Source organism: Phascolarctos cinereus, unplaced genomic scaffold (assembly GCF_003287225.1).
Source record: "Phascolarctos cinereus isolate Bilbo 61053 unplaced genomic scaffold, phaCin_HiC Scaffold_4;HRSCAF=312, whole genome shotgun sequence".
Lineage (NCBI taxonomy): Eukaryota > Metazoa > Chordata > Mammalia > Diprotodontia > Phascolarctidae > Phascolarctos > Phascolarctos cinereus.
In genome coordinates, this window is record NW_027555847.1 from 185,254,346 (window position 1) to 185,280,527 (window position 26,182).

The window sequence follows — 26,182 nt, forward strand, 5'->3', positions numbered from 1 at the left end:
ACTGATGCAAAGTGAAGTAAGCACAACTAGGAAAACAATATACCCAATGATTACGACATTGTAATGGAAAGAACAAATAGATGAAACTGAATGTAGAATATTTTTTATGTACTACATTGGTACCATTGAAATATCAGGGGAAAGTGCATAAGGGTTTTGGCTCATTGTGTGGAGTCTCTGCAGCAAACTCATGGAAGGACATGAATGAGAGTAGCACAAGATGGCAAATATTCTAGGCTAGGCCCAATTCAGGTCAGTTCCTTGGTAGTCTGGGTTTCGTATTGAAATGAAATAAGACATTCCTAGGTCATTAAATATTTACCAAAGTATACTTACTTAACCACAGGAGGGGGAGGATATTCAATAAGGATACCCTTTGTGGACACCATGAGTTGATTTAGCTGAGTGAAATTTCCCTTCCTCTGAGTTGTCCTTGGTCATTGATCAACTAAGACTCAGAGAAAGGCTGGAGTTCTTCCTAGGTGATTTGTACTCAGATAACAAAGAAAGAGATGGGGCAACTAGATGGCCCAGTGGATGGAGTGCTGGGCCTGAAGTCAGGAAGATTCATCTTCCAGAGTTCAAATCTGGCCTCAGATACTTACTAGCTGTGTGACCCTGGGCAAGGCATTTAACTTTGGTTGTCTCAGTTCCTCATCTATAAAATGAGCTGGAGAAGAAAATAGCAAAGCACTCCAGTATCCTTGACGAGAAAACCCCAAAGAGTGTCTTGAAGTGTCAGAAATGACTGAAACTAATGAGTAGCCACAACAAGGAAAGGATTTCAATAGTTGGTACCTTTAGTCTTCTGAGTCCAGGAATATTCTAGCAAATGTTTAATAATTGGATCTTTGGGAAAAAATGTATGCATGACACACTTCTAAGTTTAATCTGCGTTATTATTTGTTCTGTCACTTTTTTAAATCTTAAAACCCAACAAAACAGTAAATCACGCCTTAATTTGTAATTTGCTGATACATCAAAAATTTAACTTGGCTCTCTTGAGCTCTGTACTAACTGGCTACAGGACATACTGCCTGAGCCAATCAAGTCTCAAGGACAATTACTATATATTTTAAGGTAAAGCTAGCCTAACTTACATGCAGGCAGGGATTAGAATATTGCTTCCACCACAATAGGCATAAATGGGTTGTTAGCAGGATCACAGATTCATTTGAATATTATATTATTTTTGAGTCATATTGAAGAGTTTTGGTTTGGTGTTTTTTTTTTTTTGATTAGTTCTACTTTTCCCAGATGGCAAAATGGAGTTCAACATGTAGAATTCACAGCGAGGCAAATATTGCTGAGATACAAAGACATATTTTCTAGCATTTAGTATTGTTCAAAAGTTCAAAGAGCTGCCTTAAGGAAATAGTGAATTCCCAATAACTAAATCTCTATAATTCTCTGTAACTCTATGACTTCAAGCAGAATCTGGATGATTGATTGTTCAGTAAGTTGTAGATGGGACTCCTGTTCAGGGCTGGTTTGGACTAGATGGACTTTGAGCTTCTGAGACTCTAGAGCACAGAGCTAGCAAATGGTAGATCCAAAACTCAAGCCCAGGGCAACTGGCTTCAAGTCCATTGTAGCATGCTGGCTTCAATAATTGGACAAGCAATTCATATAATCCTGAAAGGATAGTTTTTCAACCATCAATTCCATAAACATCATGAATAGAGTCGTACTTGGCAGAACTAGAAGGAGAACTCTGGGAACCTGAGCACCTTGGGACAAGTAGCATGAAATGTACTCTGAAATCAGCTTTTTACTGCTAATTGGTAGCTTTTTATTTTAAACATTTTTTTTCTAAATGCAATGCTCAGCTATTCCTAATTATGGAAAGGATACCAGGATTATCACTAAATTTTAGCACTCCAGAAAACAAAGCTACAGTCATCCTGCCCTAGTTATAACTATGCCCTAATACTTTTTGCTGTTTTTTTCTTTAATCCTATGTTTCCAGTCAAATGCCTTCTTACTTTAAAGATTCTGTTGGCTTGCCTCTCTTAATAAAACAAAATAATCCATTAAAATTATAGAACACACTTCAGTATACATTTGTGGTTTGCAATTACTTCATGAAAAAAAATCTCATTTTAAATGTTAGAAAAGGAAAAATATATCTTTTGCCAAAGGCTTATTATGGGGGGGGGGTAGATTCCTGTAAACATTATGAAGTCATAGGCCTGACTCTTACCACACCACTCCTTCCTCTGTCACAGCTATCTTCCCTTGCAGGTTGGAGTAGAATTAATTCTCAAATTGTGAATGGTTTTCTTCCTCCAGTCTCTCCCTCCTCCGTCATCACCACTTCCTTTTCTTATACAAGCTAAGGGATTTACCAGGATCTGTGGTATCCCTGACACAAAACCTCTTATTAGAGACCCTCCTTCTAGAGTGGCCTGTAGCTTCATTTTTCATTTTTTTGTAACCAGTTAATGCCAAGAAAACCTCAAAGTGGGCCGTGAAGGGTCAGAGGAGACTGAAATGACTGAACAACAACAAATGAATACTCAGTAAGCACCTAGCAACTGTTTTAGGCACTGATATGAAGACAAAAATTAAAAAGTCCTTGCCTTCAAAGAATCTGCATTCAATCCTGGGTCAGGTCAAGTCAACATTTATTAAACACCTACTATTTGCCAGGTACTGCACTAAGTGCTGGGTATACAAATACAAGCAGAAATACAGTCTCTGTCCTCAAGGAGCATATAGTCTAATGAATATATATATATATATATATATATATATATATATATATATATATATACATATGTATACATATGTATATATATATGTATATATATATGCATATATATATGTACACACACATATATGTGTGTGTTTATTATGTGTAATTCTAATACATTTTAACACTTAAGGAAAGTGGGAGTAGGAAATAAAGGTAGGCCCAATAGCATGGTAGAGAGAGTCCAGAGAGTCAGGGGTGAAACCCAGACAGCAATGAAAATACAGCTGGCCTGGGTGTACTTCTTACAATGGAAATTCTAGAACAGAGGTTCCCAAACTTATTTGGCCTACTATCTCTTTAAAAAAAAAGTTACTCAGTGGCCTCTTGGAAATTTATTTTCTTTAAACTTTTAACTTTTTACAAAAATTTGCATCATTTCAAAAATATATAATTTTTTTTAAAAATGACATCTTAAATTTAATAATTTATTGTAAATTTGTGTGGTTTTTCTGCATTGAAATTTTGATGATGCAATATTACATCATGTAATCAGATAGTATGGTATTATAAACAAGTCATTACATGCATATATTCCTGCATGCTAGACTTCCCAACAATGCGTGATGTGCTAGCCTGCCAATACTTACTTGTTAAGACCTGCCAGCAGACTTGACCACTGAGTGGTTATAACTTGCATTTTGTGTGTTTGTTTGGAAAACAATGTAACCACCACGGCTTTTACTCTGTTACACAACAGATGAAACACGTAAGAATGGTTTTTCAAAATTTTCTTCTCTTCCCTTCTTTCCTTTTGCTTCCACCACCCCCTAAGTTTTATTCAACACCCCTCAATTGCACCTAAGGCTACTACCAACCCCTCTGGATCATTCCAGTGCCCCCTAGGGGGTGGTATCACCCACTTTGGGAACCTTGAATCAGTCAGTCAGAGGGAGAAGTTGATTAATTTATTTTTAGTTTTCAACATTCACTTTCACAAGATTTTGAGTTGCAAATTTTCTTCCCATCTTTCTCCTCCCCCCACCCTGAGATGGCATACATTCTGAATACCCCTTCCCCTGATCTGTCCTCCCTTCTGTCACCCCTCCCTTCTCTTATTCACTAATCATGCAAAACACTTCCACAGTAGTCATATTGTGAAAAACTAACTATATTTCCCTTCATCCTATCCCATTCCCCATGTATTCTATTCTCTCTTTTGACCCTGTCCCTCCTCAGAAGTGTTTGCTTCATCCCCGCCCCTCTTATCCTCTTCCCCCCTATTTTCCTGTAGGGTAAGATAGATTTCCATACCCAACTGAGTGTGCATGTTATTCCCTCCTTAAGCCAAATCTGATGAGAGTAAGATTCATTCATTCCCTCTCACCTCCCCCTTCTTCCCCTCCATGATAAAAGCTTTTTCTTCATTCTTTTATGTGAGATAATTTACCCCATTCTCCCTCTCCATTTCTCCCTCTCCCAGTACAATCCTCTCTCGCCCCTTAATTTTATTTTTTAGATATCATCCCTTCATTTTCAACTCACCCAGTGCCCTCTGCCTATGTATATTTCCTCCAACTACCGTACTACTGAAAAAGGTCTCATAAATTGCAAATATCATCTTTCCATGTAGGAAGGTCAACAGTTCAACTTTAATAAGTCCCTTATGATTTCTCTTTCCTGTTTACCTTTTCCTGAGTCTTGTATTTGAAAGTCAATTTTTCTATTCAACTCTGATCTTTTCATCAAGAATGCTTGAAAGTCCTCTATTTCACTGAATATCCATTTTTTCTCCTGAAGGATTGCACTCAGTTTTGCTGGGTAGGTGATTCTTGGTTGTAATCCTAGCTCCTTTGACCTCCAGAATATCACATTCCAAGCTCTCTGATCCCTTAATGTAGAAGCTGCTAAATTTTTTTTTAAGGTGGCAATGGGGGTTAAGTGACTTGCCCAGGGTCACACAGCTAGTAAGTGTTATGTGTCTGAGGTCAGATTTGAACTCAGGTCCTCCTGAATCCAGGGCCAGTGCTCTATCCACTGCGCCACCTAGCTGCCCCCAAAGCTACTAAATCTTGTGTTACCCTGATTGTGTTTGCACAATACTTGAATTGTTTCTTTCTGGCTGCTTGCAATATTTTCTCCTTGACCTGGGAACTCTGGAATTTGGCTACAATATTCCTAGCAGTTTTCCTTTGGGGATCTCTTTGAGGAGATAATCAGTGGATTCCTTCAATTTCTATTTTACCATCTGGTTGTAGAATATCAGGGCAGTTTTCCTTGATAATTTCTTGAAAGATGATGTCTAGGCTCTTTTGTTGATCATGGCTTTCAGATAGTCCAATAATTTTTAAAATATCTCTCCTGGATCTATTTTCCAGGTCAGTTGTTTTTCCAATAAGGTGTTTCACATTGTCTTCTATTTTTTCATGCTTTTGGTTTTGTTTTATAGTTTCTTGATTTCTAATAAAGTCATTAGCTTCTATTTGCTCCATTCTAATTTTTAAGGACTTATTTTCTTCAGCAAACTTTTGGACTTCCTTTTCCTTTTGTCCAATTCTGCTTTTTAAGGCATTCTTCTCCTCATTGGCTTTTTGGACCTCTTTTGCCATTTGGGTTAGGCTATTTTTTAAGGTGTTATTTTCTTCAGCTTTTTTGGGGGAGGGGTCTCTTTTAGCAAACTGTTGACTTATTTTTCATGGTTTTCTTGTATCACTCTTATTTCTCTTCCCAGTTTTTCCTCTACTTCTCTTACTTGCTTCTCAAAATCCCTTTTGAACTCTTCCATGGCCTGGGACTGATTCATATTTTTCTTGGAGGCTTTGGATGTAGGAGCTTTGACTTTGTTGTCTTCTTCTGGTTGTATGTTTTGATCTTCTCTGTCACCAAGGTAAGATTCTATGGTCTGACTTTTTTGTGCTGTTTGCTCATATTCTCAGCCAATTACTTGAGTTTTAAACTCTTTGTTAAGGTAGGTGTCTTCTTCCAGTGTGAAGAATGTACTGTCCCAAGCTTTGGGGATGTTGTGCAGCTGTTTTCAGAGATACTTCTAGGGACCTATAAATTTTCAGTTCTTCCAAGGTGGTATAATCAAAGGTGAGGTATTTACTGCTTTCCTGGCCTTTGCTCTGAACTGTGAGGATTCTCTCTCCACCACCACCACAAGCTGCACCATGCCGGCGCTCCTTCTCACCCCAGGACCACCACCCAGAACTGCAACCCAGATCCAAGCAAAGGCAAAGCAAGAGAATCCTGCCTCACCACAAGCAAAGAGATGCCTGCAATCCCTCTCTGATCAGCTGCTTGATCCCCCTCCATCTGTGGGCCAAGAGCTCTAGAAGCAGCTGCCACCCTGGGACTGCACCAGGACTGTGGCCAGACCAAACTCTTCTCTCACCAAGGTTTGACAAACCTTTCCTACTGACCTTCTAAGTTGTCTTTGGTGTTAGTGGGGCATGATGAAGAAGTCCCCAAAAGGCCAAAAACAGGATAGCTAGTGGGAAATGGAGAGAAGACTGTGCTGAGCCCCTTCCTTAAATAGAGACCTTAGAGCCCTGGCCCTGTCTTTTAGTGAGAGTCTCCAATCAGAAGGGCAGAGGCGATTGATGAGATGTGAATACCAGGCAGATTCAATCTTGCAAGACTTTGAGATTTCCCAATGAGGAGTTTCCTGGGGAAAGAAGGAATGATGAAAGGGGTCCAAAGATGTCCAAAAGCAGTATAGCTGCGGGAAATGGGTAGAAGAGTCACAAAAGACAGGAGTGCAGATTACACACACACACACACACACACACACACAGCATACATACATGTATGAATATATACATGTATATCTAAGCATGTATATAGATAGATATAAATGTATGTTTATAGATGTGTGTATGTGTATACACACACATACATACAAATGTACTAAGCCCCTTACCCCCTTTTCATTCTTTTTACATCTTATTCCCCGACATGTAATCTTCCATCCAGTGACACTGGCCTCCTGGCTATTTTACAAGACGCTCCATCTTTCAACTCTGAGCTCAAAGATTGGTTGAGAAAACTCTGGCTGTCTCTCATGCCTGAAATGTTCTCCCTCTTCCATTTCAACTACCAACCTCCTTTTCTTCTTTTAAGCCCCAACTAAAATGCTACATTCTACAGAAAGCCTTCCTCAACCCCTCTTAATTTCAATGCCTTCCCTCTGTTAATTATTTCCTATTTATGCTGTGTATAGCTTGCTTTGTATATATTTGTTTGCATGTTGTCTCTCCCATTAGACTGCAAGCTCTATGAAGGCCTTTCTTTTGCTTCTTTTTGTATCCCTTATGCTTAATACAGTGCCTGGCACATAGTAAGTGCTTAAAAAATGTTTACTGAATTGAACTGAATGTGTGTGTGTGTGTGTGTGTGTGTGTGTGTGTGTGTGTATCTACCTATGTTGAGAGAAAGAATGAGAGAGAAAATGAGAGAGAGAGAGAGAGAGAGAGAACACAGGACGTTTTGAGGGAAAGAACAAGGCACTAGTGGCTCTTGGGATGAACTTTGGAAGAAACTAGGGATTCCAAGAGACAGGTAAAGAGGGAGTGTGTTCCAGGTATGGGGGAACATATTGCTTCTACAAAGAGTGGATCACAGATTTAAAGTTATAAGAGACTTCAAAGGCCATCAGATTCAACTCTTAATTTACAAATGAGTAAACTGAGTCTGAGAGGGGTTAAGTGACTTGCCTAGGGGAGAAGAAAGATTGAATCGTATGTCTAAGGAACAGAAAACAAACTAGTTTGATTGGACCATAGAATGTTCTGAGGGGAGTAATAGAGAACATGCCTGGAAAGACAGTCTGGAGCCAATTTTTTAAAAGGCTTTAAATGCCGAACAAGAGAATTTGAATTTTATCCTAGAGGCAATAGGGAGCCCCTGGAGCTTTTTGAGGAAAAGAATATTGGTGGTCAAACATTCCTTCCCACCCTATTGTCCCTGAAAATCTTGCTGCTAACTCAAACCGTTTTTTCCTTATTTTCCTCCTCTGCTGGATCTTCCTATTTATTGGGGTGGGGCTGGGGAGAAACAGTGATTTAAGGTTTCCTTTGGGAAGAATCTTGCAAGGCATAGAAAAGTCATGGATGTCCTTGGGGATATGGGTAAAGAAGGTCTTGTAGATTGGGGAGGGGGGGGAAATCAAGCCTAGTCGCACATAGAATATAAACTGACATGACATTGGCTGTAATCTGAAGGGAAAATTGTAGCATATGTGAGTTAAAAACAGCTTGCTCTGGGGCTTGGGGTGGTGTGGTGGGGAAGGGAAAAGGGGAGATTTTTGGCAATTTTATTCTGTGTAAATACTCTAGGGCCATCCCTCATCTGTGTAGTCTCTGTGACTCTTTCCCTGAGTTCATCTGGTTGGCAGATGGATGCAAAACGTCTTTTTGCCCCAAGGAAGGCACACAGAAGGCATGTGTGAATTGTAGCTACATGATAAATAGGATGAGCAGAGCTTCAAAGATTTTCTGCTATTTTTGGTGGACTAGATCACCAGCTCAAACATCAGACTTCCAACCGGGCAGATTTCTTCAGCTTTTTATCACTATGGCCTCCAATGGAGATTTTTATTGGAAAAATAAAGGGAAGGCATGTTAGAAAAATGTCTCTCTCCTTTTTTTCTGCCTTTGTAAAAGCAGAATTAGCATTTTCCGGTGACTTAAAAGTTTGTCCTTAGCAGTCACAGTGTAGCAAGAGATCACCTTTGGAATCTGGCATGTTTTGGTTTATTTCAATGAGTTTTTGTCTTTTTCTTTGTAAAATAGCAGACTTCTTTTAACTGATGTAATGGGAAGCAGTTCTTTTCAAGGATTTGCGTGAAAGGAGCCCTAACCCTCCTCAGCTATCAATGTATGTATCATTTTTACATGTGACTCTGAATTCTGCCCTTGACTTTTCTTGGTCCTTGATGAAACAAACCAAAGTAAATAATGAAGTTTTATCTTCCCTAGCAGAGTCAAGTTTCATCTTGTCCCAAAGGTCAGATATGAGGTATCTTTAGCTTTTGAAAAAATGCAAAGATGAAAACTGTTACAGAACACTGTACTAATTATCCTCTAGTTCACCTAGAGCCCAGCAGTCTCACAACCTCACTCATCTGGAACACAGCTGAGAAACAGGAAATAGACAAAAAGTCATCCGTGCAGTCAAAAATGGTCTAGGAGAGCACTGCAATTGTGGAGATCTTTACCTATCCATGTTTGCCAATCCTAACTCCTGACATATGTGGTCCACCTAATATGCTAGATTTTTTCAGTCTATGGAGAGGCAGCTCCTAGCCCAGGGGTGGGGAACCTGCAACCTCAAGGTCACATGTGACCCTCTAGGTCCTTGGGTGTGGCCTTTTGACTGAGTCCAAGTTTTACAGAACAAATCCTTTTATTAAGGGGATTTGTTCTATGAAGTTTGCTTTCAGTCAAAGTTGAGGACCTAGAGGGCCACATGTGGCCTCAAGGCCATAGGTCCCCCATCCCTGTCCTAGCCTAACCTCTTTTAATAAAGACCCTCCTTTCTACAAGGGCTTATTTTCTTTTTTATAATCAATAAATCATTCAACAAGCATTTATTGAACACCTGTTATTTGCTGGGCACTATGTTAAGTGGTAGGAATTTAAGAACAAACTGTTCCTTCCTTCAAAAAGTTTGCACTCTATGAAGCATAACAATATATTCACATGTAGATAAATACAAAATCTATGCAAAGTAAATTTAAGGCAGTTGGAAAGGTACCAGGGAAACACTAGTAGTTCTCATAAAACTTGTGTACTAAAACTCAAGCTTTAGCCTCAGTGGTGAGGCTCCCAGCCTGAACCCAAAGGCTATTTAGCATTGTTTTACACACAGTTCTAACAAATTCGGTTCTTTAGTGTCTATGTCCTCCTAGGGTTTTATGCCGTCTACAGGAGAAGGGCGAGAGCTGGAATCTCCTTTAACATTAGCCGAAAGAATTATTGGAGAACCAGGTGAGCCAAAGGAGAGGTCCAGTATTAGCTGTCTCTCTGGTAGAGAGATGAGGAAATAAGCCAGAATTCAAGTCAAGTGAATTAAGTGCCAGGTTGGGACTACTGGGTTTGAAATGCACAAGCAAGGAGACAGTCCAAGACTGGGATCAGCCTCCTATTGGTGGAGCCATAAATACACTAATTCGTTCCAGTCTTCAGTTGCTATGCTCAGAGGTTCCTTGAGTCCTCTCTCTTTCTCTCTATCTCTCTCTTCTGCAGACATCATCCTTACCCTCTCTTGGTTCTTAAAGGTGCACACTTTGAAGGTTGCTCATTACTGTTTTCTCATCTATAAAATGAGAGAAGTTGGATTGGATGACTTTCAAAGTTCCTATGATCCATAGCCAATTAAATTAAGAATGTGACTGTACCATTTACCACCTTCGTAAGTGTGAGCAAATGCCTGAATTTTGAGACTTATTTTTCTCATCTGTAAAATGTGAGGATTGGACCAGAAGCTCTTAAAGATTCCTTTCAGTTCCAGATATATCATATTCAATGAGAAGTAGCTGATAGATGCAAGCCAAGTAAGAACGATGAGAATAACAGCTCTTTTTTTTTGTAGCTGTTTGGTTGTTTCAGTCACATCTGACTCTTTTTGACCCCATTTGGGGTTTTCTTGGCAAAGGTACTAGAATGGCTTGCCACTTCCTTTTTCAGTTCATTTTACAGATGAAGAAATTGAGGCAAGCAAGATTAAGTGACTTGCCCAGAGTCACAAAGCTAGTGTGTGAGGCCAGATTTGAACTCAAGAAGATGAGTCTTCCTAACTCCAAGACTGGCACTTTATCTTCTGTACCACCTAGTTGCCCCAGTGATAGCTCACAGTTTGACAAAATGGGAAGAGACAGAAAAAGTATAGTAATCACACAAGGACTCAAAAAGCCCAGAAATCACTTACTTGTGGTGGGCAAATAGTCCTAGACATTTTAACAGACTTGGAGTCCATTGCTGTTTTTAGTATTGTACATTAATTAACATAAACATTTATGATTGCAAATCGTTCAGGAAGCATTAAGTGATGTGCAGAAAGCAAATTTCAGAGGAGGTAAAGGAGTGTGTAATTCATAGAAAGGTTCTCATCCAAAATGGCTAACATTAAAAAAAAAAGTCTTGGTGCTTAAAAGGTTTATCAACCCTAGGTTAACTGGGAAACCTGGTCTTGCAAAAGAGTTCCTTCCTTGGTGGTTCTGAAGAGCCAAGGTTTTAACATATGTGATTCCAGGAAAATAGTGGTAATACCAGTCTTCAAGCTGCTCAGCACTAGTCCATGTGGAACATCTTCCACCTTGGTCCTCTCTAAATTTTCTGATGTCACGAATCATGGACAGGTCTCTTAATATTTGTGCAATAGAAAGAACTCTGGATTTGCTCATGGGCCATACAATTACTAGCTATATGATCAGAGTCAAGTCTTTTAACTCTCTCAGCCTCAGTTTTTTCATCTTTAAAATGGATTTAGAACCAAAAATTCTTGGACATGACTATTACTGATTGTGTGATAATGGTCTAACCCCTTAAATTCTCTAAGCCTCAAATTTCTTATCTATAATGGTCATAATAATACCTATGATGTCTACGGTGTCATGTAAAATAGTTATGAGGAAAATGTTCTATAATACTTAAAACATTATGTATTATTCTTAACAGTTCTTAGATTAAAAAACCTAACCTGTCTGGCTTGATAACTAGGTTGCCAATTAGTTTAGAAGAGTCTAAAAAGTTAACATGATGGCATGCTTGGGGGGTTAGCTCACTGGAGTTCTTTAATCTTCACTTTTTGCTGTTCCTTTAAGTCTGTTATTGATAACAAAGGGCAGAGGACCAGTTCTCTCATATTTCTTGAGAATCCAGCAACCTAGTGATATCTGATTCTGTGGTGTATAGTATCACATCACTCGAAGGGAGAAACCCAGCTTATGCAACTCAGGATGTTTCTTGAGTAAAGTAAAGAGAAAGGAAAAAAAAAGGGAGAGAAGGTGTTGGAATGTACTTTTTCTGGAAAATGACCTACCTTCACTGTGAAGGAAGAACTATGGCCAGATGTTATACTCTCTGCTTGCTAAAATCAGACTATTTGTTCAGTAAGTTAATGATGAAATATCCGAAATGGCTCAACATTTAATACTAAAATGTATACTCCAATTATCCAGCTTAGGAAATGATTTGCTTGCAGTCCCTTGTTTCTATATACCCTGTGCTGACACCCAAACCTAGGCTGTTCCTAGGCTCAGAACTTCTTTCACTGTCTGACTAACAAATATATACTTGCTTTCTTGTTTTGTACTATTTTGTTCTCTGGTCCGGAATGAGCTTTTCCTGAGCTCCCTTACTTCCTTAAAAAGTGTCTTCTCCAGGTGATTTTCCCAGATTAGGTGGTGATTGTATGCATGACTCAGTTCCCCTTTTCTCTGTGGCAAATCTACCCTAGTCTTCAGCTCAGTCAGTTAACACACATTTATTATGTGCTTACTGTGGGCTAGGTTCTATGTTAATCTCTGGGGATACAGAGAAAGGCAAAACACAGACTGTGACCTTAAGAAATCCACATTCTAATGGAGAAGGAAAATGTAAATAACAGTATACATATAAGATACATGCAATGAAAATGTAATATCATCTCAGAATAAAAGCATTAGGAGAGGGACAGGCAGAGAAAGACTGGTATTGGAAAGCATATGGTGGTATTTGAAGTAAGTCTTGAAGAACGCCAGAGGTGAGGAGATAGTGTATGCCAGAGAACAGCCATTGCCAGAGCACTGAGTCAGGAGATGGACTGTGGTATGTGAGGAATGGAGGCCAGGGTAGCTGTATCATAGAGTGCATGGAGAGAAAAGCATGCAAGTTTGGAAGGTATGAAGAGGTCATGTTGTAAAGAGCTTTAAATGATAAATAGAGGAGTTTCTATTTGATCCTGGAAGGGAGCCACTAGGTATTAGCCTCAAGGTAGCCATGAGCCCTTGGCCTGAAATCAGGAAGACCTGAGTTCAAAACCAGCCTCAGCTACTTGTTAGCTGAGTGAACCTGGACATGTCACATAACCTCTATCTGCTTCAGTTTCCTCACTGTAAAATGGGGATAATAATGGCACCCACCTCCCAGGTTATTGTGAGAATCAAATGAGATAATATTTGTGAAGTGCTTTGCACATTGACTGGCACGTAGTAGGAGCTTAATAAATGTTTCTTGATTAGAGGAAGCTTGATGTGGTGGACAGAGCTATTATTATTGATTAAATAACAATGAAGAAGCAATGTAACCTTCTTTACAAGTATATATGTAGACCAGCTACCAAATAAAGTGAAGGATATCTTTAAAGTAGCTTTTTGCAATTAAATACCACTTGGGGCTTTCTTGGCAAAGATGCTGAAGTGTTTTACCATTTCCTTCTCCCATTCATTTTACAGATGAGGAAACTGAGGCAAACAAGTTTAAGTCACTTGTTCAGGGTCACACAGCTCTTTTTGATGTTCATCCATCGTTTTTTTGACAAGTAACATTGGCATCAAGGGGTGATATCTTGGATTTAAGAGTTGCACAAAGTCACCAGCTTCATTGTCTCTCCAGAGTCATCGAAGTCCAGTGGCAAGACAGAAGTCAAGATGACAGCTGGTGGCCCAGGATTCAGTGTCACATAGCTAGAAAGTGTCTGAAGCCAGATTTGAACTCCGAAAGATAAGTCTTCCTAACTCCAGGTCTGGCACTCTACCCACTGTGTCACCTAGTGGCATATTAACTGCTTATTGAGTATTTGTTGAATTGAATGATACTTTCAGGAATGTGTTCAACAAGTTTAATGTGAAAAGATATCTTCATTATTATAAACATGATCCTGGTAGTTTACAAATAAAAAGGAGTTTAGCAATGCTCCTTGGATATATTTGCCATCTGTCTCCATGGACTGCAAAAATGTTAAAAACCTAATTATTTCTGAGAACAATCCTTCGAGGTAAGAATAATAAATCTTAGTGTCTTTCTGTCATCTGGGGTTAGTAATAGGACCTATGGTTAGAACTATAAACCCAATTCTATTCTATTCTACCACCATGCCGAGCCTCTCTGGAAGATGTTTTTTGACATAACATTTAATGCCTGCAGTATTTTTCATATTTCATCATAAATCTTCACAGATGTCTTCAGTTTGAATTACAGGCCTGAAATTACTTTATTCATTATGAAAATGAATACCTCTAGGTAAACATATTGAGAAGCAAATTAGGGAACTTCATACCCTGAAGTTATCCCTTCTCAGTGAAAGAAATGCCTTAGAAAAAAGATTCCATTCCCTTTCCAATTGCTGACGGTGCCCACCTTTACCTCAAAGGCAATTTAGTTTTCCACTATTTGTTATGTAAAATCATTCAAAGGTTCTCACTACAAATCCCTATTAATCATTGTGAACTTTGCTTTTATTTAATTTTTGGTACAATGGCCAAGTCTACTCTCAGTCAAAGCAGTCAAAAGGACATATTTTTTTAAAACAGCCTCATTTTCAGACACAATTTATCACCAATATGAAAAAGAAAGAATGTTCTCTGGTGGTTATAAAGTTAAAAAGAATCTCCTTGATAGAACATGTTTTTCTACTTTTGAAGGTTAATGGGTTGCCTGAGATGTAAAGTGAAAAATCCCTAAGGTGAATGGAGGCTTCTCTGCAATCATCTCTTGCCTCCTCTTGATTTGAGTTTAATAGAGGGATGGGAATTTAAGAATACCTCCAAGGACTAAGCAGATTTTTGTATTAATTGACACCTCAGGTCTATCTAGGGTTAATTGGTCTTGTGCTTCTGAACAAAGACAGTTGTAGCTGGGAAGACCATAATCTACACATTTTATGTACTTGTCATATTACAGTTCAATTTTTAAAAATGTATCTTACCACACCTACTAGATTCTAAGCTCCTTGAGGGTAGGCATCATGTCTTATTTAATCTGTTATCTCCCCCAGAAGGTGCTTAATAAATGCTTTCTAAATAGATGACCTGAAAGGCAGAAAGCTATTAAGATACAAAGATTTATTTGATTTTTTTCTAATATTATCTTTACAAACTTCTTACATATAAAGAATTAGACTTTTTTTTTATTTTACAGAATGTCTTATTAGCCTCTTAGCATTCAACATGACTACAAACAAGTATATTTGCTTAACTGTGTGCTCCTAAAGTAATTAATTTAAATGTATGAAGTATCAAAACTTTTTTTCCAGTTTCTCTGTAAGTGCCTAAAAGAATTTTTTGTCTCTTCCTTCTCATTTATTTTGCTTCATATGATCATCGTTAACATATACTCTATTCTGGTTCTGCTTTAATTTTTTCCTTCGCAAAACCTAACAAAGGTTATTCCAAATTTCTTCCTATTCCTCATACTTGTTCATCCTAATCACTCTATATCAATCCATCATATTATTGTGCCAAAATTTATTTAGCCATTTTCCTCCAGTTTGTTTCCAGTTTTTGGAATTATATGATGCTGCCATGAAAATCTTTGAACAGACCTTATTATTTTTTTTTTCTGACAACACTGTCAGGATATATTCTTAGCAACAGAATTAGTTGGTCAAAGGAGGAATTAGATAACTTTTTAGGAGCAGAAACAGTAACAGTGCCTTTATGGGAAATGGATTGAATCTCCTGCCCCCTCTCCCACCTATCTCCCACCATGTCCTCATCTCTATGCCCACTCTCCAACACAGAGAAATAATTTGTGGTTGATAGTTGCTGTATGATGAGCAATAAGAAGTTATTTTATACTCATTGACAGCAAACCAGATGTCCAAATAGGCTCAGAGGAGTTTCCTAGTGACTTCATTGAAGGCACATTGATGGATATCAAAATGTGTTTCTGCCTACATGTCCCAAATGTTCTACACAGTGACTATGAAAAAGACTTTCATCTGTCTTGTGGCTGTGGATGCTAATTTTAGAATCTGGTGCCATATGCAATGCTGCCTTTTTTGACTAGTGTATTATCTAATATCTTGACTCATCTAAACAGCAGTGAGGTCTCACTGCCCCACACCAGGTTGGGCTGTGGCTTTCCAGTAGATAACAGCCAGGCCATACAATTTATGGTCATGCTTCTGTGGGTCTGTCAGGAACTTTGGAGAGTCTCCAAAGGAGATGCCAGGTTCAAAATAGGTACTGTCACTGTCCCTCAATGGAAAATACTAATTAGTAGTTCTTCAGTACTCTTGATTGGTTTTCAAGTTTTTATCTCTTAAGTCCAAAGGGTGCATGGATATTTAAAGTTGATATTATTGTTCATCTTTTACTTTCAAAGAGGACCAGTGACATCATGGGATGATATCTTGACTTGCATGTGACTTGGATTTAAGTGAAGTAGAGTTGCACAGTTATCAGCCTCATTCTCTCTTCCAGAGTCATCAAAGTCCAATGGCAAGACAAAAATCAAAATGATTGGCAATGGCTTGGAATGCAATGGATACCCTTGTGTCTTTGATGTCTGAGCAAGCTCTAAGTGCTCCACAGCATCTGCTTCAGCTGCCTTCGCGGCTGTTGGAACAAATTGTTCCAATATTCTACCCATTCCACCAAGGGAAGTCTTTACATGCTTGACATCCCCCTAACTCACCAACAGTTTTGAGGCCTGTTGGTTAGCCACAACCTGGGTTAGGTCATCTACTGAGATGGTTTTACTAGGGCGTGGCCGCTGCATATGTTACAGCTTTTTGGAGCCACAGGTGAGATGTGGGTGGCAGTTGGACACCAAAGGCAGATGAGCAGCCCTGAAAAGGGTTCAGCAAGTCCTCACTCCAGAGGAACTAGTCTGAGCTTATCAAGAGAAGAACAACACTCATTTTTTCCCCCCCAGATTGATTGCCTGGTATTACTTTGTTGATCTCTCTATTGTGAAGCCACCAGCAGACACTTTCTGTCTAGAGTCATGTTTCTGGTCTTACTTTACCAGAGTTAGGCAGGCTTCAGGGTTCTAAGGCTATACCATAGGGGTTGGGAATGCCTGTCTCTGTTAGCAGTTTGAGCCCTTATTCTGGCATGTTATTCCAACTGTTTGTTGAAGTGAATTAGTGTGGGCCAGTTCCATTGAAACTGATTAAAATCAACAACCTTTTATTTGGAAGCTATACCGAGAACACACAAGTACAAACATTTTCCCCACCATCTGAAGGCTTATCTCTCATCCCTTCAGACTACTCAATGAAAAATACCACCTGAGCTTGCCCTGTCAAAGCTATGGGCCTGAATCTGAAAGGCTAGCTGACACTGGCTGAAGAATTCTGATGTCTCCTCCTGCTGTTCCTAGAAGATGGAAGGAATATATTCTTGGGGCTATGCATAAGACATTTCTACTGAAAACACAGAATAAGTGCGTGTGTGTGTGTGTGTCCAGGATCATGCAGCCAATATGTGTTAGAGGTAGATATTGAACCCAGGTCTTTCAGACTCTGAGGCTGGCTTTTAATTTCTTCACTTGTTTTGCCTAAGCTGCCTAGAACCGTAGAGTGTGGAACTTGGAGTCAAGAAGACCTGAGTTCAAATCTTGCTCAAATACTTACTAGCTGTATGATGCTGAACAAGTCACATAATTTCTATTTGTCTTAGTTTCCTCATCTGTAAAATGTGGATACTAATAGCACCTACTTTACAGGTTTGTTGCGAAGATCAAATGATTTAACATATGGAAAATGCTTTGTAAACCTTAAAGTGATACATAAATGCTAGCTATTACATTATATCAAAGGATTCAATATAGTAAGGAGAGAAGAGACTCTATGGAATGCTTCTGTGACTGTCAGAATGCCTGACCTCTAACTCGTGAAGTCATCACTATGAGAGAGCATCTCAGAGATATAATCCCCTCTGTTTCTAGGTATATCGCATCATCACATCTCTTGCCTCCTTGATGCAGATGGACTGGCTCTTGGGAAGCTGGTAAAATGGACAGAAACTCGGCCTGTGTCCCAGGGGTACAAATATTACATTGGCCTTGGTGCTCTTTGGGGAGGGGAATCTTGAGAACACATAATATCATATATGATGTTCCCTCACTGCCAGGCCCATGCTGCTCAGCTACGCCCCCAAACCTCCAGTCTTTCTCTCCTAATAACTCACTACTGCTCATCTATATGATATCACAGCCAGCTTCTGATCATAACAGACCAGAATTTGATTTTTTCTGACTTCGGTAAGTATGCCAGCTACCAAGATGGAATTCCCCAGACAATCACTCAGCCTTCTGAAAGCTGCACAGAACACTATGGTTGCTACTCAAGGTCATCTAGAAGGCAGCTATGTGGCATAGAGGATGTGCCAGACTTGGAATCAAGATGGAGCTGAGTTGATATCCCACCTCAGACACTTACTAACTTTGTGACTCTGAACAAATTATTTCACTTTTACGAGTTTCACTTTGCTCATCTGTGAAATGGGGATAATAATAGCATTTGCTCCAGAGGGTTATTGTGAGGAGCAAATCAGGTAATATAAATATAATGCTTTGTAAACCTTGATGGAACATTAGTATGTTAGCTAATGTTATTCTATTTTAATGTAATCTTCTTAGGGGAAAGGATCATTTTTGTTCTCTTTTTAAAAAACATTCTTGCCACTTCACATGTTGGAACATTTCTTGTTGCTGTTTAGTTGATTTTCAGTCATGTCTGACTCTTTATAACCTCATTTAAGGTTTTCTTGGCAAAGACATTGGAGCGTTTGCCATTTTGTTTTCCAGATGAGGAAACTGAGGCAAACAGGATTAAGTGACTTGCCCAGGGTCATACTTCTAGTAAGTGTCTGAGGCCAGATTTGAACTCAGGAAGACTCATCTTCCTGGCTCTGGCGCTCTATCCACAGCTGTTGGAACATAGTGGATGCTTAATGTATACCTGTTTGATTGAATGATCTGAGTTTTGAATAACTCCCTGCTTGGACTTTCTGCTACTTTCTTACTTCTCCAGACTCCTTCTCTCTTCCTCTTGGCACTAATAATTTGTCTCATTTCCACTGAGGTCCAGGTAAAATGCAATAATCAATCACATTGTTGTTATTGTTGTTTGTCCTTCGTTCTCAAAGAGGACCATGACATCAGGAAGTTGATGCCATGACTTGCAAGTGGATTGGATTTAAGTGAGGGAGAACTGTGCAAAGTCACAAGCCTCACTTTCTCTTCCAGAGCCATCTGGGCCCAGTAGCAAGATACAGATCAGGATGACTGGAGATGGGTTAGAGACATGGGAACGATTTCTGACAGAAAAGATATTATAGGAGATTTCTGTCTCTGGGCAGAATTTCTTTGGTCTTTTGGGAAACTGTGGATCTGACCAAAGGTAGAGAAATGTAAGATCAGTATTCTTCAATCCTATGATTCTATGATTACACTCAGTCATCCTCATTGTTATCAGAAGAACCTTTTGAGATCATGAGCCATGTTAAGCACTATTCAAAGTAACTCAGTCTGTCTCTGCATTTTGGACCCCTATATTTCAAAGGAGACAATGCAACTATAGACAAAACTATAAATACCAGAGACTCTCTGAGTAACAAAAACTTTGGACCCAATACAAATGGATAAAGGAGTCAACTCTGCAAATTGGGACATTGCAATATGTGCCCTGGGACCTAAAAGAAACCAGAAATATTAGGGAATGTGATTGAAAATAGCTTAATGCATCTCTCTTGGTTAGATTTTTATGAAAGTTTCTATAAAATGCATTTTCCTTATTTTTTTTTTAGTTATAGCAGAAGTAGGAGGGAAAAAGTGCTGTAAGGAATAGGGAGAAATAACCATAGTAAACAAATGCATGAACACCTCAATATTTCAAGTAACTGTACTACATTATATGATGATGATGGTGGTGATGACGATGATCACTAACGTTTGTATAGGACATTAAGATTTGTGAAGCATTTTATATGTATTATCTCATGCTCACAATAACCCTGGGAGGTGGGTATTATTCTAGTTTTATAGATGAGGAAACTGAGGCAAACAGAAGTTAAGCAGCTTACTCAAGGATTACCCAGCTGGTAAGAGCTTGCTTGTTTCGGGTCCAAGCTCAGTTGTTCCGGATTCTAAGCCTAGCACTCATCCATCCTATCACCTAGCATGGTACAGTAGAAAGAGCATTGGTTTGGAAATCAAAGTACATGTGTTCAAATTCTGCCTCTGCCATGTCTTGGTGGACCTTGGGCAAATCACTTCAACTCTCTGAGTCTGTTTCATCATCTGTAAAACGAGGGAGTAGTTGGTGATTGGGACGACCTGTCCTCTCCGATCTTTTTACATCTACGATCCCCATGAAGAGTCTTTAATTTAGTTGTGATGGACATTTCTTCCAACCCAGTTGACAATCTCTGTATAACTTAATAGTCTTCCAAACAGAGTAGGACTGAAAAATCCATTGCCATTCTACCCATCTGGGAATGAGCCCATAGCCAGCCCCCTGTATTTCAAAGCCTTTCCAGTTTGATAGGACCTGTTAGAGCTTGTGCATCAATTTTGAGAACCCAAAGTCATCTTCCTGCCTCAATCAAGCATTGGAAGAGGGTTTGAGGAGCTGAGGAAGCAGTGGAGTGAGTCCACCATTTTTGGGATCATGAGTGAACTCTTCAGGCAACTAGATGATCCTGTAGATAAAAAAAAAATGGTACTTGAAATCAGGAAGAAAGTTCAAATCCTTCCTTGGACATTTTGCTATCTATGTGATCCCAGACCTGAGCTTAACCTCTGTATGCCTCAGTTTCTTCTGTAAAATGGGAGTTAATAATAGCACCCACCTCATAGGATAGTTGTTTGGATCAAATCCTGAAAAGTTATTTGCATACAAATGCTATTATTATTAAGATTCATAATCACTTTACCTCTAGATAAAATGACTAAAGAATGAAGGAATGTAAGTTCCTTAAAAATAGCATTTCTTCATCTTTGCCTCTGTCTCTCTGTGTCTTGGCTCTCTGTGTCTCTGTCTAGCTCTGTCTCTTTTTCAGTCTCTGCTTCTGCCTCTGTCTGTCTTCTCTCTCTCATCTTTGTATCTCATCCTCCTAACACAGCCCTGGCACATTTAACAAATGCTTGTGAAAATATTTAGGCAGATGAAAACTTTGTACATGTATAGATTCTTTTGAACCTGTGCTACATAGTTGTCAAGGTGTTTTTCTTACATAGGAATGGAATTGGCCTTCGGCAAAATTTTGAAAGAAGAATGGTTGAGTCATCCTGGAGTAGTGGAAAAAGTGTTGGATTTGAAGCAGAGGACCAGGGTTCAAACACTGCCTTCTCTGCTTCCTATCTTGACACTTTGGACAAGTCACTTAATTTCTCTGGGCTTCAGTTTCTTTACATGTAAAAGGAGAGGGTTGGGCTAGATGACCTCCAAGGCCCCTTCTAGCTCTATATTTATTATTTTAGAAGGATCTTCTTGGTCATCTTACTTCCCCTGTTAGAACTGCCCCCTACCTTCTGCATATTCCTCACCCCATGTACCCAGCCCTTGTTCCATTATTATAAGACTTTGCTTTCAGCCAAGCTATCCCAGCTAAGTGTAATATTAGTAAAGAAGGAGTTACATCAAAAATCATAAGCTTAGATTTGGAAGGAACCTTGGAGATGAACTTTTCCAACTCCTTCACTCATGAGGAAAGTGAGACCAAGTAAGATCGGGTGACTTGCCTAAGATCACACAGATAGTTATTTAATTGTGTACTCTTCCAAACTGAAAAGTCCTTAAGACCAAAAGGAATGAATGGGATTTCAGACATCATGACAGACAGTGAAGGAGATAATTCATGACAGAAGCCCTGTCCAGTCAGTGCTCCTCAAGCCACACTGATAGCATCCACCTACTCTGTGTCTTCTTAATGTGGGGTTACCTAGTGTTTCCCTAGATAGATCCTTCTTAGAGGATGATAACAGGAAGCAAACTAACCTGACACAGTTCTGATAAGTCGTTTGAAATGAAATCGGATCTCACGGCTCTCTTTGTTTGCTCCCTTGCTGAGATATGCTCTGTGGAGTTTTTCAAACAACCAACCAAGAAATTCAAATCTCTATAGAGCAAGCAAAAGAAAATGAAACAAGACTGCGACCCTTCCCATCCCACTCCCAAACAATGATAATGTTGAAGAAATAGGAGACCCAATACAAAGACCGCTGTATCTTTTAATCTCTTCTGTTTCTTCTCCGTCCTCGCTCACTATTCTCAACCCAAGTAATGCACAGCTCACCGCAAACTTCTGTCATTCTTACCACATTCTAATATTCTCTGTCCTGAATCCAGTCTCTTCATCATCACCCTTTGCTAAACAGCGATACACTTATCTCTGGTACTTTTCCAGGCCCTCAAAGAATTATAATGAAGTGCTCATCTCTTTAGCTGCTCTTGAAGTGATGAAGGAATTGCCACCCTACTGAAGAAATTACCCCAGCTACCAGCTGGATCTTCGGACTTGTTCTAGGCCTTCCTTTCATGTCCCAATCTCTTAATAAAAAATGCCCACCCTAAAGTCCTAATTTTGGATGACCTCCTAAGCAGGGTAATCTTTTGAAGGGTTGATTTAAACTCCTTTGCTCATTCATATAGCCTAGAAGGGTTGGATCTGGGCACAACTCCATTTGAGAGGCAAACTCTGGTGCAGTGTAAATGGACTACCTCGATGCCTCCTGATAAAGGCATTCTGCTAGCCAAGGCAAGAGTCGCCAGTGCTATTATCATCTGGGTAACCAGAGAAAGCCATCGTTCTCCCTCTCTCAAAGATGTAGCCTCTTGTTCAGCTATGCGTAGCTTTTTTTTTTCCCACTTCTTTTTGGAAACGGGATGATTTTTTTTCTCCTTCTTCTAGGGGGTGAAATTGTTCATTGGCCAGAATTTGTCTCCGAAACAAACAATATAAAATTTCCCTTGTAGAAACAGCAAACTTCCCTTACCAAATTTTGCTTTCAGAAACTTTGGGAAACATACACCAAGGCCTCCAAATTTTCTCACAAGTGAATACAAAATGTAGTCATTACTATTTAGCCCTGAACTCTAGAAAAAGGATGCATCATGTCTATAGTTCATATCATCCATTTAAATTAAACTTCACAGGTACAAAACAGTCAATGTTTCTTGACCCCTTTTTCAATAGTACGGTCACCTAGATTGCCCCTAAAGAGATGAAATCAGCTTCAAGCTTTACAAGGGGAGGAGACAAAATGTGGAGGCATAAAATATAGTTAGGCAAACATATATGAGGTTACAACAATGCCAGATTAGGTTTGTTTGGGACTCATATGCTCCATTTAGTTTTATTTTTGACATGAGACCCCCAAATATAACCCTTTTGACCTGAACATTGCACCCCTAAATGGTAAACTAAACATTCATGAAAAATTAATGGGTGAGGAAATTAGTACCTTCTTACATTTCAGACAGTGAAATGGCACCAGGGAGCACTGCTAGTGACAGGCAAAAAAAGTGTGTTGACGTACTAGACGCTTGCCCTGAAATACTTATCCTTTCAACCTACTGTCTCCCTCAAAGCTAGTCAGCAGCTGAGGCAGCCTGAACACCCATTGCCAAGATGCCACCCAAAAAAGGTAATTTCAAAGGCAAATTATGAGTTTAGGGAAAGCTAATCTTGCTCTCAGATCCTGGGCAGTTTATTCTGGAAGACTTTTCAAAGTTTGGGGTTCTCCCTCTGGTAGGATTATTTATTTATTTTGTTATTCTGTTCTGGGGCAGTCCCCTTCTTTGCTCTTGAGAAATTTGGTGGAGTTCACATTTGCTTTTCCTTTTTTCATCTTTTATTTTGGTGGTTTCTGGGAATGATGAGGGAATCCAAGGAGTATACCAAGAACCATTGATGGACTGCTGTACTTTCTCTTTTAGTGGGGAAATCAGGATCAGCTAAAAATGGTATGTTTCGGTAATTCAGACTCTTTCAGACCAATAAGTTAGTGTAATGACAATGAACTAACTATAGGTAATTCAGTTTGTGGAATTGTTTTAGGACAATACATACACACACATCTGCACACATGTGTACAGGCGTGAACCCATTCTGAGAATGGAAATTTAAAGAAGGTCAGAGATGGAACGGAAGGGGAAATCAGGGGAAGGGAGACAAAAGAGACATAAAACTTCCGAGGTTTTTGATGTAGAAGGGTTAGGCAGTGTGAATGGAATGGGTTATGCTATGTTTTGTGTGACTTACTTTGGAGATTGCTTATGAACATGTACATGAAATGTGGTACAATGGAAACCACAATGTCTCTCAAATGCAAGGGACCTGGGGTTGAAATCCCACCTTTGATGAGTGCCGTTTGGGTGACTTTGGACAAGTAACTTAGACGGCTTTAGCTTTCCCTTCTATAAAATGAAGTTAGACTGGATTGTCTCTGAGGTCCCTTCCTGTTCTATGGTCATATGAATAAATTGTGGACCTGATGGCAGTGGTTGTGTGGCGGCTGGTGTGCTTTTGTCTGCTAGAAGGCTGTTTTCAATTTGACTATTCTCCAGCAAAAAAGACAAGTCAAAACTTTTTTTTTCTTTTCTTTTTTCTCCTCTGTTTTCTTTTTCTTTCTTTGTTTCTTTTTTGCTGTGGGGAAAAGTATACATACCTCTAGAATAGAAATCCTAATGTACAAGAAGTGTTGGGGAAAAACATCTTTTGGTTTGATGTATTTAATGTTAGACTGGTAAGTGAATATGAGGACATCATTAAGTGATAATCTATTAAAGCAATCTGGCTTCAGGGCTGTCTTTGGAATCTGAATCCTCCCCTATTGAATGCACTCAGGCGTTTAGTTGACTGCAAACATCTGGAGTATCTTAGCGATAACCATTATCCAAGGATTTTTATTGTCATCGGAAAGAGCATTTCTTTCAAGGCTTTTGTGCACATTCCCAGGGAGGCTTTTGATAATGGACCAGAATTGCATATTAGCTTTTACTAGGGTGTGGTTCACTTTTCATGATTTTTGGGCAAGAGCCAAATCTTAGGTAACTCTATAGGCTTTTCAGAGTGTGGGTGAACTGGGCAGTCTCAAAGTAATTTGGGATGCAAATATTATACATCATCGATGAACTTACCGACATTTGTAGAATGACCTAAAGTCATGGTAAAGGATAATGCAACCAAAGGATTATTATCCAGGGGGTTCAGGCTTCTATTACCTTGATTGGACCATTTTGCCTCAATAGCAACAATGTGTTTGTTGTTCAGTATTTATCATGCAGCTATGGTGCATTAGGCATGTTACCTTGAACATTCAATATTTTATACAATAGACAAATTGTTTTAGACAAGAACAAACATTTGCAAAACAGTGTAAAAATGTGTCGGGTTTTTTTTTGGGGGGGGTGGAAGGAGGGCAGTGAGAGAAACCTGGGCTGCCATAGAGGCCCTTTCACTGATGCACAACCGTCATCTCAGTAGTATACGGAGCACTGAATTTGAAGTCAGGAAGTCTAGAATTTTAATTCTACCTCAATCACTTACTAGCTGTGTGATATTGGACAAGTCACTTAGAGCCTCTGGTCTTCAGCTTCCTTAACTGCAAACTAAGGGGGTTGGACTTGATGACCTCTGAGGTCTCTCCAACTTTAAATCCGTGATCTTACGATCTGCAGCTTAGAATGACAATGATTGGGACACCAAGAGATTAAGTGACTTGACCATAGTCATGCAGCTAGTAGTAAGATTTAAACCAGACTTGCACATTCACTTACAGCCCACCGGCACCTTGCAGCATGCCAAAGGTTTTCCTCTGTGTACAAAGAATATTTTCCTCTGCATTTTTCACAGGCCACAGGTGGCCCTAAATGCTTTGGCTTGTGGCAGGTTGTACAGGCCTGATTTAAACCTTGAACTTAGAACTTCTCATTCTAAGCCTATACATTTTACTATGCTGCCTCATCTCTCTCTCTGTCTCTTTCTGTATCTCTGTCTCTCTCTCCCCCACTCCTGCTCCCTCTCCACACACCCACACACACACACACACACACACACACACACACACACACATGCTTCCTATACCAATGGTTTATGCACACACACATACACACTTAAACACATGTTCCATCATTGGTACAGGAAACTCTTGGCGAGGAAACTCCTGCCAATGCAGACTAGACTGCTCAGCAATTTAATAGTCTTACAGAGAGTTTGGGTGCTGAGAGATTTAGTAATTTGTTCATGGTCATATAGCTAGTATATGTCAAAGGTAGGACTGCAACCCACATCTTCCTGACTCCAAGGCTGACCCTTTATCCCTGAGGACACTGTGCAATGTTAAGATAAGGAAAATTGGAAAAGAGTGATAAAAGGTTGGGATCTTTACCCAAAGCTGAAAGACTGCTGATCTGGAATGCAGGAGACCTGAGCTCTAGTCTGCTCTCTGTCAGTAACACTGTGGCTTTAGATGGGTCATTCAGTCTTTCTGGGACTTAGTGTCCTTATTTGTGAAATAAGGAGGGGGGACTAGTTAGAGATTCTTAACCTGG

At 39.5% G+C, this 26,182-nt stretch overlaps 1 protein-coding gene across 1 annotated transcript in view; it reads left to right on the forward strand.

Moving 5' to 3' along the window:
* TMC1 (transmembrane channel like 1) overlaps window positions 1–26,182 on the forward strand; it is a 226,033-nt gene that overhangs the window by 18,587 nt on the left and 181,264 nt on the right. The window contains exon 3 of the mRNA XM_078151730.1: window positions 9,606–9,684. Coding sequence (XP_078007856.1) covers window positions 9,606–9,684 — 79 coding nt within the window. The remainder of the gene's footprint in view (window positions 1–9,605; window positions 9,685–26,182) is intronic.